General features: G+C 32.9%; 1 protein-coding gene across 1 annotated transcript; it reads right to left on the minus strand.

The window, feature by feature from the left end:
• Nucleotides 1-1,313: 1,313 nt before the first annotated feature.
• On the minus strand, nt 1,314-8,737 carry LOC123256689 (E3 ubiquitin-protein ligase HERC2-like; the record flags this gene model as incomplete). Its single annotated transcript, XM_044685267.1, has 7 exons — nt 1,314-2,350; nt 4,162-4,374; nt 4,976-5,081; nt 6,429-6,619; nt 7,157-7,269; nt 7,846-8,040; nt 8,596-8,737. Coding segments are annotated over 7 exons (1,233 nt in total), but the record flags the coding sequence as incomplete, so codon positions are not given.
• Nucleotides 8,738-12,328: the final 3,591 nt, after the last annotated feature.

Below are 12,328 nucleotides of genomic sequence, written 5' to 3' on the forward strand. Positions count from 1 at the left end.
CTCATAACTAACCTGTGAGACAAATGCTATTATTATACCCATTTTACAGACAAGAAAACAGGAGCTGAGAGAAATTAAAAGATTTGGTGTGGGTCACAAGGCTAATAAGTGTCTGAGGCAGACACTTGAATTCAAACTTGGGACTTCCTATTCCTAAGTCTACTCTAAGTTCTATCCTCTATATCACCTAAAGATTCTGAAGCAGTTTGCTGCTTTCTCTTGAGAAGTATAATTTTTGCATATGTCTAAGTTAATATTCCAATGAGTGGGTTGCACATTGGGGAAATCCCATAATTAACCCAAGTAGTAAGGATTAAACGAAGTTTCAATAAAGTTGTGCCTGCACAGACACATATGTTCTACAACTGAGAGCCTAGCATCACCACACATTCACTGATAGCTTGATACACAAACTGGAAAAGGAACACACCATTCCCTAACTTCTAGAGTACAGAGATTTTACTTGAAGTAAATATGCCCTCAAAAACATTTATAAAGATGAGATAAAGTAATTCTCATCAGTGCCATCAGTTAAAGAACCTTAATTGCCAAAAGTAATATCTGCCCTATTTTTTCATCCTAGTAAAGATTTCTGTCACATACTATGACTTTGGGCAAAATGACTGTGATACCAACCAGAATTTACAAATAGAACCAGGGTAAAAAGTTCAACTTTAAAGGAGACAAGTTACTGACCTAGACAGCAGCCTAAAAAGAAATCACAAGGATGTGGTCACCTGCTGTAATAGGCAAGTTTTACGTTCTTCAAAGAGAAAACCTACTTGAATAGGTTTTAGTAAATTACTATGTACAAAAAAAGTTAGAGTTTGAGGAAAGCAGAATTCAAGAAAGAAAGCATCATAGCTCTAAAATTCAGGCCAAGGAGGAGATAAATCAACCTATCCCCTGGCTTGATCAGGAGTTAAAAGGTGTGGGTCTGCTACTCACAATTTGTGTCACTACAGACAAGTTATTTAACATCTCTGACCTTGGTTCTCTCATCTGTAATATGAATGGATTATATAATCTCTAAAGTCCCTATTTCAAGTAAATCAAGAGAAGAATGCATTCCTTTTCTTTGTCTTTCATGTTGATATATTATCTCCTTTCCCTCATGAAATTACTTTTCACTAGAAATTGTAATAGGAATAGGCTTTAAACCCTTTTTTATTCTTGGAAGTTAAAATATTTAATATCATTTTCCCTCACCAGGGAAGATTAATCAATCATTGCTTTGTCAAAGACTAATTTTTTAAAAAGTAAACACTGATGCTATTCTAAGCAGATAAGAAGTTCAGCTTAAATTCTTGTGACAGATGGTTTATTTGAAGGGAATAATAATTTTTGCATATACATGGCACAAATTAATTATATACAGTACACTTTCCATGATAAAAGTTAGGATGCTGTTCACAGAAAGGTATCAATTTAAGATACATAATACATAAGCTAAAATATACACATGGGGAGAGGAGTGAGAACCAAATGGTCTTTTTTATTATTTAATAACCTCTGGATGTATTTCAAGGAATACTGATAATTTAATGTTCAAAAAGTTTTAATAAACAAACTTCTAGTAAAGTTAATCAAAATATTTATAATACTATTCAATAGTTGCACAATATTTCCAATATACAATCAAGAAGATGCACAGTACAACACTTAATAAGAAAAAAAATCTATTGCACCCACAATCAAAAATGTTTCACTTCCTTATTTGGGGGATGCTGCACTACCATATTTATATAAACATTTACAACACTTTAGTAAACACAAAAGTTCTAAATATAATGCAGCATAATGAGGGGGGAGAGGTGAATCTCACCTTTCCAACTGAATGTTAAGTGTCCATATACAGTGCCATTTGCTCAAAGCTGATTTATCGGTTATAAACCATTATTCCTATTGTGAACAAACAACCCACTCTCCCTGTCCCATGTTTAGAAGACTACTATTCCTTTGTTATACACGACTGGTACTCAAGCACTCCAAACAGTCCTGCAGCAGAATGCCAATAATGGCTTTCTTCTTCAGTGTTTGACATGACCTGATGTCTTATGACAATATATTTTTCATTTCAGTGTCCTGTTAAATAATCTTGGGTAGAGTCCGACGCAAATGAATCTGCATCTTCATTATCTGAATCATCACTGCTGTCATCAGCAGCTGGTTCTCCTGTGAGAGCTATCCGTGCATAATCATCAGTGTCTATAGACTTGCAAAAATGAATAGCATATTTCAGTTTTTCCTCTAGTACTTGTTTACAGGAATACCTGGGTAACTTCAACAAAAAGAAGCATGTATATGATTCTGGAAGGAAGTGGTCAGGTGGGTTGTACTTATCCAAAACCTATCAGTGGAAAAAAAAACTAATTAATAATGGTTAGTAAAGTTAGACCATATAGCAAAGAGTAAATAATAAATTCAGCAAACATTTTAAAAATTCATATCACAATCAAGCCCAGAATTACATAAACTCATTATCTGATTTCATATAAATATAAAATGTAAGATGTACAGCAGTCTCCTTTTATTCCTTCTTCTATTTGGTTAATTTTTTCTATTCGTGACCATATAATCCACTTGGATATAATTCGCATTGTTATTAGCTGTATCACAATCTTGGTACTTTACAGTATTCTATTTTCATTAAATACTAGAAATTACAATAGTAATGAGAACTGAACTTACAGAGACATGATTAAGAATTTTTTAAAATGGAAAACACATTGAGATAATCTAAAAAAGCATGAACATTTAACTGTATTTGTTGCCAACTTAAAAAAAAAACCTTCATAAACAAAAGGCATCAAACAATAAATTATTACTCCTACTCCTCTATTCATATCGAAAACATAGCATGACAATGAAAGTCAAATGCTTCCATCACTTAGCTTCTTGCTTACACAGCAGAGACCTCCTGATGTATGGAGTGTACCAAATACACAATAACATATCTCAACTCAAGTGCTGGATATTTGCAACAAGTCCTTTCTATATGGATCAATAAGCTCGACTGTTATTCTTGCCACTCAGAAATCGAGGAAACAACCTAGAAAAGTATGTGCAGAATAGAAACTAGATACCCCTTTTGAAGGTAACTCTAAGTTATTTCAGAGCACTTTCTTCTTTAACAGTACTCATTTCAAAATTGCTACTTTTGAAAGGAAGTGGTCAAAATATAGCTATGGAATGAGGAGTCAAGGGGATACAAATCTGTACAGATCTTCTAGAATTTTCCAGGAAAAGGTGGCATGAGATATTCTTGTAGGTTACTCTCAAATATTATATTTTAGCAGATCTATATTTTCCTTCTAAGGGAACCTCATTAGACAAATGGTGATGAGGTTTGAGGACTAGGTCACCATATCTTAATTTTACATATAGAGTATTCCAAAAAGTCTTAGCGTTAAGGCTTTTGAGAAAACCTATAAAATTTATCTCAGCAACACAGCAGTTAGCACAAAGTAAACACTTAAAAATGCTTTATTACTTGATTTTAATATAACCTCCCTGTGTACAGGTAAAGTTCATTTTATAGACAGACTACGACAGAACTTATTACAGTTAATAATTATTCAGACACAAAACTAAGATTTTCTTAGTAGCCTTCTGATTTTCCAGGTCAAATGATCAATGATTTTGAGTGGAAAAGAATGCATTAAAAAAAATGAAACAGCCTACAGAAAACATAAACAAAGTCACTGGAAATATATGATATTTTTCAGATGAAATAATTTAGTTTCCTTTTTAAGGAGTATCCAATTTCCATTCTGTGCATATTTCTCTAAGTTGCTTCCTAGATTTGAATGGCAAGAATAAAAGTCAAGATTATTTAAGCTTTATTAATTATTAAACTTCAGTAAGGAAGAGGAGGTCTAAAAAACCTAAAGAAATATAAAGACTAAAAGGACCTCGTCCAACTCTATGAGATTCACCTCCTAGTCTTCAGTGCACCAGTAACAATATATTAAAACTACTTGAGGATGTGCACAGTCAGAATAAGATACCTTTCCATTCTCCTGAGAACTTAAATGAATTCATCAAAGTTATTCCTGTTGTGTATCATTATTTATTAAATGAATTTTTTAAGATAGTGCAAGAACACTTTCCCATTATCATAGCCTTCCTACTTCCAACCACCAACACTATCAACCTTACCTGAATAACAAAGTCTCTGCCTCTGAAATCAGCAATTGTTCTAGGAAGTCGTGTTCTGCCCCACACAAAACGGAGAAAGAGAGAGCGCTCTGTATTAGAGAAGGACTCCATGACTTCCCAGAACCACTGGATCAAAGAAGCAGTAGGTTCAATTCCTTTATATGTTGCGACAGATTTCAGAAGATGAAGTGGAATATCAGGACTTCCACATACCTGGGAAAACAATGTCTCATTAGAACTAATTGAAAATTTTCAAGCTCTGATATTTTCCTCGCAAAAAAACAATTCTCTTCTTCCTTGAAAGTCATACATTTATGACTATTAAACATTACTTGATACTATTGGTAGGACATATAACTGCATGACTAAAGAGATTTAAGTATTAATTTAAAGAACAGAGACATGCTAGAATGAAAGTCCATATAACCCTTCCATTCATTTTTCTTCTTGTTAGAACTACCTAGACCAGTGATGGGCAAACTTTTTAAAGAGGGGCCAAAGGAAAGGAAATGTTCAGATGTCAGTCTGTTTCTAAGACAAATCTTTCCAAATTTCATTGTATTGTATCCTACTCACTGTATTTGTCAGATTAGGAATAATGTCCCATGGCTGGATAGAACATTTCAGGAGGCTGCAGTTTGCCCATCACTGACCTTTACCATTTAATTCTGTTTTTAGTTGCATGCACATACTTTAGACTTCCAAGTGAATGGTTAAAAAAAATAGAACAATGTTTTAATTCATCAAGATAGGTTCCACTTATTTCCCATAAGACATAATCCAATAAAAATAGAAAACAAACAAACAAATGTACCATAGTTTCCAATTCATATCCAGTAAAGAGTGAAAGAAGAGGAACAGGGACAACTCGAGCCATCCCTTCCCGAACTGCAGCAACTTGTTCATCAAATTCATGGAGCCTAAATAAGAAAGATGCTGGGACTTAAAATTCCTGCCTTCAGTGGGGCTTTTCCCCTAGTCACATCAAATGCTACAATACTGGTATCTAATTTCCTTACCACATTACATCTTAACCAATAAAAGGCCTTAAATCACAATCTTTTTGACAACATTTTGCTCATTGAAGATGGTATATAATTATTAATCTGAAGAAAAAAATTATAATGGAGAGCATATAAAAAGACATGAATATTTAAAAGCCAAACAGTTACCAACATTCATTTGGACCCCTCTGGGTATAGAGCCTTAAGTAAGACACAAGAAAAAACAGAAACGAAGTCCCCTCAAAGAATTGAAGAGAAAGTTTCTCTTACCAAAGAATAATAACATGACTGTTTTCATATGAACAAATTAGAGATTAGTTACATCACAGAAGAAATATTACAGATAGAAAAGGAAAAAAAAATCTGCCAGAAAGACTATTAGAAAAAAAATCTAAAAATATTTACTGAACACCTCTTATGTCTAAGACATTGTACATGATAAAAAGTGGTATGAAACAGGGTTGGTGTCCTGAAGGAGCTTATAATCTAGGAGACATGAAATTAGTGCAATATATCACAACTCTAAGAAACATTTATTGTTAGCTATATACCCAAAGGCCTTATGGGGATGGATGCTGATGGGAATTCAAAGAAATAGAAAGATAGTCTATTTTTTTCACAAAATTCCATGGACACTAGATGAATTTTGAGCTCTCTTTGCAATTTTACAGTCACAACTCAACTCTTTAAAAAGTATGCATAGGGAGTAGCTAGGTGGTTTCAATCTGCCCTCAGACACTTTCTAGCTGTGTGACTCTGGGCATGTCACTTCCCATTGCCTAGCCCTTACCATTTTTCAGCCTTGGAACCAATACATAGTATTAATTCTAAGATGGGAGGTAAAGGTTTTTTTTTTTAGTATGCATAGTTGTTGAGTTTCATTTAACTAAAGTCTAGCTATTGTTCTAAGATATTTGAAACTCAGATCCTATAACCAGAAAAAGTTTTGAAGATATATAATTATAAATAGGCAAACACCAAACCATTTAGTATTAGCTGACCAGTTTGCCTCTATCATGTACTACTTGCAGCTTCAGACAAATTGCTTAATCTCGCTAGACCAGACCCTCATTTTCCTCATATGTAAAATGGAATAGGTAAGACTGGAACTTATAGAGAAGTCTCTGAGGTCTCTTCCAACTCTGAATCTATGAAATTTTAGATTTCCATGAAGAACACTTCATTATATGTAATCAAAACATTTCAAGAAATGGTAATTATTATAGTACATATAAACAATAAGGAAGAATAATGCCCACAGACCTGTAATTTATTGCCAATCTAACATATTCAGCACGGTTATCCAGTGTAATATGAGTATATTTAGAGCTCAACTGAATATCCTGACCACTTGCACTTGGCACTGTGAAGGGAAGGCTCATTGCTTCAAACTCCTCAGAAGTAGCTTCATTGTCCCGGATGTACATTAATCCAGGAATAAAGTCTTTATCAACCTTTCAAAAGAAAATAATAATTTGCACAATGATATAACAAAATTATTTATCTTAAACTAATAAATGTTGATTCACATAAAATTAACTGCTTTATTTAGCATATTATCGTATAACCTGTTAATATTTTGGGATATCTTTGTACATGAATAAATTTTTATAAACAATTTTTTAAAACAAGTATTTCATCCTAGGAATAGAAGAAGAAAATATGAAATTAATTTCACCCAAAAAGCTTCTTCATATCAACTAAGAGAAAACAGGTTTTTCACATGGCTCAACTATAAAAAGGAGGAGTCTAGATTTTATGATCTCAGAAATACTTTCCTATTCTGACATGGTAAGATTCTAAAGTCTATAATTTTCAGTTAATGACTATTATGCTAGTAATTTTTTAGCTACAACCTAGGCTACATAAAAAATAAAATAAAATCAAGAAATAATGCCAGATGCCATTTTCTTATCCTCCTTTACAGGAAAATGTTTCTTTCACAACTCGACATTTTTTCACCTATTATTTTGGGTAAATACAATATTTACCTCACTGAGATCAGCAATTGTAAGGTTCATTCCTGCAAGTTGCTTCCAGACAGGTTCGGCAAGGTTGAGGCTTAATGGACTCCCAGTTCGAATGGCAATGCCTAGTAACACACCTAATAGTTTTTTAAAATAACAATTACAGAAATATTTTGAGGAGAATGTCTAAATATTTTCCTTTATGAAATACCACAGGGAATCCAGCTGTACTTAGTTGGATTTTAGGGCTGTGTTTATTAATGCTATCAAAGTTCATATTCTTTGTATCTTAACTTTTATTCAAAGTGCTTTGCTTCAACTAAAAATTTTTGACAGCCATTAGCTGTTCCAAATATCAAATGTTTTTGTTTCTAGATGCTATTTCTAAATGATTAGCATCTTTTCATGCTTTTTTCACCAATGAAAAACAGTTGACATATTTATCATAACACTTCTTTTCTAGATGCAAATGCTCCAATTATATTGAAAATAAAAATATTAGGCTACTTTAAGGCTTAACAAAGTACCTTTAGTACAGTTATTATTTCCATTTTAAAAGATGGAAAGAATGAGACTCAGAGGTTAATTGTAGGAGATTTTCCTACACTTACAAAAGGAAAAAGTAGAGAATGAGACCTCAAACCTAAGTCTCCTGATTCAAAGTCCAGGAGTCTTATCCTAAATTAATAAAGCATCAGTTTATTACAACCTACCCAGGAAACGAAACATATTTGTATGCAAGGAAGATTTGGCTGCTGGGTTCAATAAGAAGCAATCTCTATTGGCTCCCGATTCATCTCTGCCATTTGGAGTTACAATTAGGAGAGGAGTAAGTCCATTCTGAAGTTCTTCACACATTTCTGCTATTGACTCACTATAACCACCTCCACAATCATCCACAGACTCACCTTGAAAAGAAAATAAATGTTGATGGAAATTCATAGATTGCAAGAAAAATATACATATATACATATTCATATATATATATATATATATACACATACACATATATAAATAAAATGAGTATCTCTGATTCTATGAATTTTTCTCTCCTGGGACCTCAAATATCACTTTGTTTCTGTAACCCCCTTATGCTTGTACTCATCACTACTGTATATGATTCATAACTCTCTACTAGACGGTGAACTCAGAGCAAATTGTTTGCATTCTCCTCAACCTACACTCCCAGCAATTAACAAAGCAACCATGTTTGCCAAATTTTAACTTTTATATTAAAATTTTAAGTATTTAACTTTTTACACTAAAAACTTTTTTTGTACAAGCTAAATATTCATTAGTCAATAACTGAATATAATTTATAGTACTCACACAAGTCCATTTACAAAATATTTTGTCTATTCAAATAGCATGTCATTTTTTTTTTGCCACTTTTCTGTTTGAGGTCAATATATTATAAGAGTAGGCAAGCTAAATTTAAAAATCATAGAGGGAAAAATTCTTACCAACAAATTTGACTTTCCACACCCGATGAGGTAGGAGGAGGCTGTCTGGACTAAATGAACTCATTTTAGCACACATTTGACCAAAAACAGACTTGGTACCATCAGGGCCAGCCAAACCACCCTTACTCCTTGATCGTTTTACCTAAAACATAAATATACACTGTAAGGGTGGTGAAACAAAAATTTATATAGGTCTTTCATTGTTGTTGTTCCTTATGTTAAAGAACAAGTAGATGTAAGAAAAACACAAAACTGGGCTAGAAACAATCTATCTATATCTATATTCTTTAAGGAAGGAATTACTCGAGAAAATGCAAGACCAGTATTGCTGGCCCTTAAAGTATATGAGGTTCGGAGGAAAGGAAAGTGTAAGAAATCTAGAATGGCAGAGAAAATAAAATCAATGTCCATTAACTAGGAAAATTGCTAAACTAATCGGGGTATATGAATCAAATGTATTATTACTGTGCTGTAAGTAATGAGTATGATCAATTCAAAGAAGCATGAAAACACTTCCATTAGCTGATGTAGAATAAATAGAGTGAAGAAGATTACAATGGCACAATGTAAATGGAAAGAAGGACCACAAAACAATTGAAAGTAATTGTTGCAAAATTACAAAGAACAATAATAGCCCTAAAGAGATTGAATATATCCCTCTCTACTCCAATGATTCCCAAAGTGGGCACTACTGCCCCCTGGTGGGTGCTGCAGCGATCCAGGGGAGCAGTGATGGCCACAGGTGCATTTGAGGGTGGTGAATAGTTTAGGTCAATAAATAGTTTCATAATTTAAAAAAAAAAAAAGGAAGGAATTACTCCATATTTCTAGTCTATGTCTTACTTTATTGGTTCTTCTTACAAAACATCTCCTGTATTCAAAAGTTCTACTTTATACCTATTGCCATAACTTTACTATATAGTTATGTTGGTTAACCTATGGCACATGTGCCAGAGGTGGTTGCTCCCCTACCCCTCTCCACATGGACATGAAGACATATCTCCCATCACCTGACCCTCTGCCCAGCAGCTCGATAGGAGAGCTTTCTTGCTCCCCAGTCGGGAGGAGACTCACATACAGCATGAAGATTGCAGTTTGGGCACTCAAGTCTCTAAAAGGTTCCCCATTGCTGCTATATAGTTTTGGTCATCTCTCATTTAGGCAACTGTAATCCAAATTTCTGAATGCCTCACATCTAACACTAGTATCCTTCAATTAATACTGTACCAAGTTGGTTTCGTTGCCTATTTTTCTGACCATACTGACCAATCAGAGCTTTCTCTGAACTACACATAAATCCAAATTATTCATCTTCTGTTTTGAAACCATTTAATAGGTGTTGCAATATACTTCCTTTTTCACATCTCCTACAATAGGCAAGCTTGTTTACTTGTCTAAGACACAAAATTTCTTTTATTGATCCATTACAATTCTAATTTCAAAACTTTTTTCTTCTAAATTATACATATAATATTTTTCCCTTGACAAATATGCCCAATCAAGTCTCTTCTATCACTTAATAAGCTCTTAGATACAATCTGGATTTGTCCTGTGTGGGCATGGAAACTATTGTGACTCTTCAATTTGTTCTCAATCTTAAAATCATTTATATGGATAGTTTTAAAACTGTTCCCATCTTCTTGTATATTTGTTCAATATTTTCATTCTACTCATTTAAAAAAATTATGCCTTATCATACTGTTTTATAATAATTTACTTTTATACACTTCATTAAGATTTGAAAAGTGCTTTAAATACTTAAAAAATTTTAAAAAATGACTTTAACTATTGTCATAACTATGTGTAGGAGGTTTAGAGATTTGGAGAAAATGAAAAAGAATATTACATTATCTCCATTTTATAAATAAGGAAACTGAGGTTCAAAAAAGGTTCAAAGTCCTGCCCAAGGTCACAAAACCAATGTGAAAGTCAGAGACTGAATTCAAACCAAAGTCTTCCCAATTATACCACCCTATTTCAGTCTGTCTACCCTGATACCACTCTCCCTCTACAATGCCATTCCTGTACTCTTACTTTATAATCTTATAGCTAACAAATGCCCTAACTTTTATGTAGTTATTATGTTATGTAGTTACGTAGTTATTAGCTTAATATTCTTTGCCAATATGTCCTGTATCCACAAAGAGAAAGAGAGAGAGAGAGAGCGCGCTTCATTTATCTGGTGGCGCAAACAGAGTATGAAATACTCCACACAAATTTTCCAGACAACTAAAGCTTATCATCCGAAACACCACTATTGTGATTTTTTTCAACAGAAATTTATCTATACTATAATCAACCTATTAACCAGAGTACAATGTTTAGGATTTACCCTTTCCTTGATGCATCAGGCTCATTATTTCATGTGTTACTTATTACATTGTAGTACAATAGACAGTGTTGTCCTCAGGTGCCCTTGGATTGTACAAGGCTCTTTGCCCCATACTAAATATTCCTGGAGAACTATTTATGTCTTTTTGAGTTATATCTGCTTTTCAGTTTTTATCTTTTCCTTTGCTGTCAATCTGTCAATGATAATTATTACTGCCAGTATCCCATATCCTTACATCCCTCTATCCTGGCTCCCAATCTACTATTGTAGGAAATGATCTAAATTTAAATAGTAGGAGTGAGGGGCCTACTTCATTAACTTCCTGTACCAATTCTATTTGGTGAGGCAACTCTTTGCCTCACTCTCCTATATTCAGGGGAATGAGAACTGAATGAGACTAACAGATAAGTAATGTTCTATTGCATAGATTGTTTTAGATGATGATAATGATGATGATGATGATGATGATGATGATTTTGGTCATTTTTAACTGGTGTTTTCCTCTCCTATGGTAATGGTGTTCTTTTGGGCACTGAGAAATTACCATATTAAATTAAAGCTCATGCTAAAAACCTTATTTCTCTTGTTAAATGTTTATCTTCTTTAGGTTTTTTAAAGCTTAATATGGTTCTATGTGCTAACTAGCATGCATTATAATAATGAACTCCAATAATGTAATTAAATCAGTTACTACTCATTTACCAAATCTAATGAGTATTATATTTACAAATTTACTATGAATGATTCCTTAAGCTAGTAGTAGTAGTACCAAATGATATCCATGTCTTTCTTCTGCTGAGGTTTTGGAAGTTATAACACATTTCTATAATACTGATTCTTTTTTTAATGCTTCAAATAGTCCACAATTTATTAAGTACAGTATATTAAACTTGATTTCCTTTAAAGCTAATGATATGTTAAAAGGTTCAGTTTGGTTTTTCCGGATATGACTCTTCACTATATCTATATTATATGTGATTTATGAAACTGAGCTGAATTAAAGTTAAACTAAATATTTCTTTAATATATTAATCTATTTTGATAATGTTTCAAGGTTCCTTTTACAAAAGAGATCCTTGATATAAATTCATTTTTCTATTACTCTTTCCAAAAAGACCTATTCTTGTGAGCCTTTCAGAATATGGAAGGGAACATGAGAATTATTTTTATGTAGTTATAATCTATTAATTATTTCAAAATTTATTCAAAAAATGAAATTTGAATTTGAAAATAAGAATTTTCATCAATTGAATTTTAACAGTATCCTGAGTTTTTACATGATCTAAATTTCTACCTACATCTCTCACCTCCATTCCCAAAAGTTACCATCTTATATGACAAATAATTTTTAAAGGAAAAAAAGAGAAAGAGAAGTCTATACGTAAATGAAAAAAAATCTGA

Source organism: Gracilinanus agilis, unplaced genomic scaffold, assembly GCF_016433145.1.
Source record: "Gracilinanus agilis isolate LMUSP501 unplaced genomic scaffold, AgileGrace unplaced_scaffold88, whole genome shotgun sequence".
NCBI classification, from domain to species: Eukaryota; Metazoa; Chordata; class Mammalia; order Didelphimorphia; family Didelphidae; genus Gracilinanus; species Gracilinanus agilis.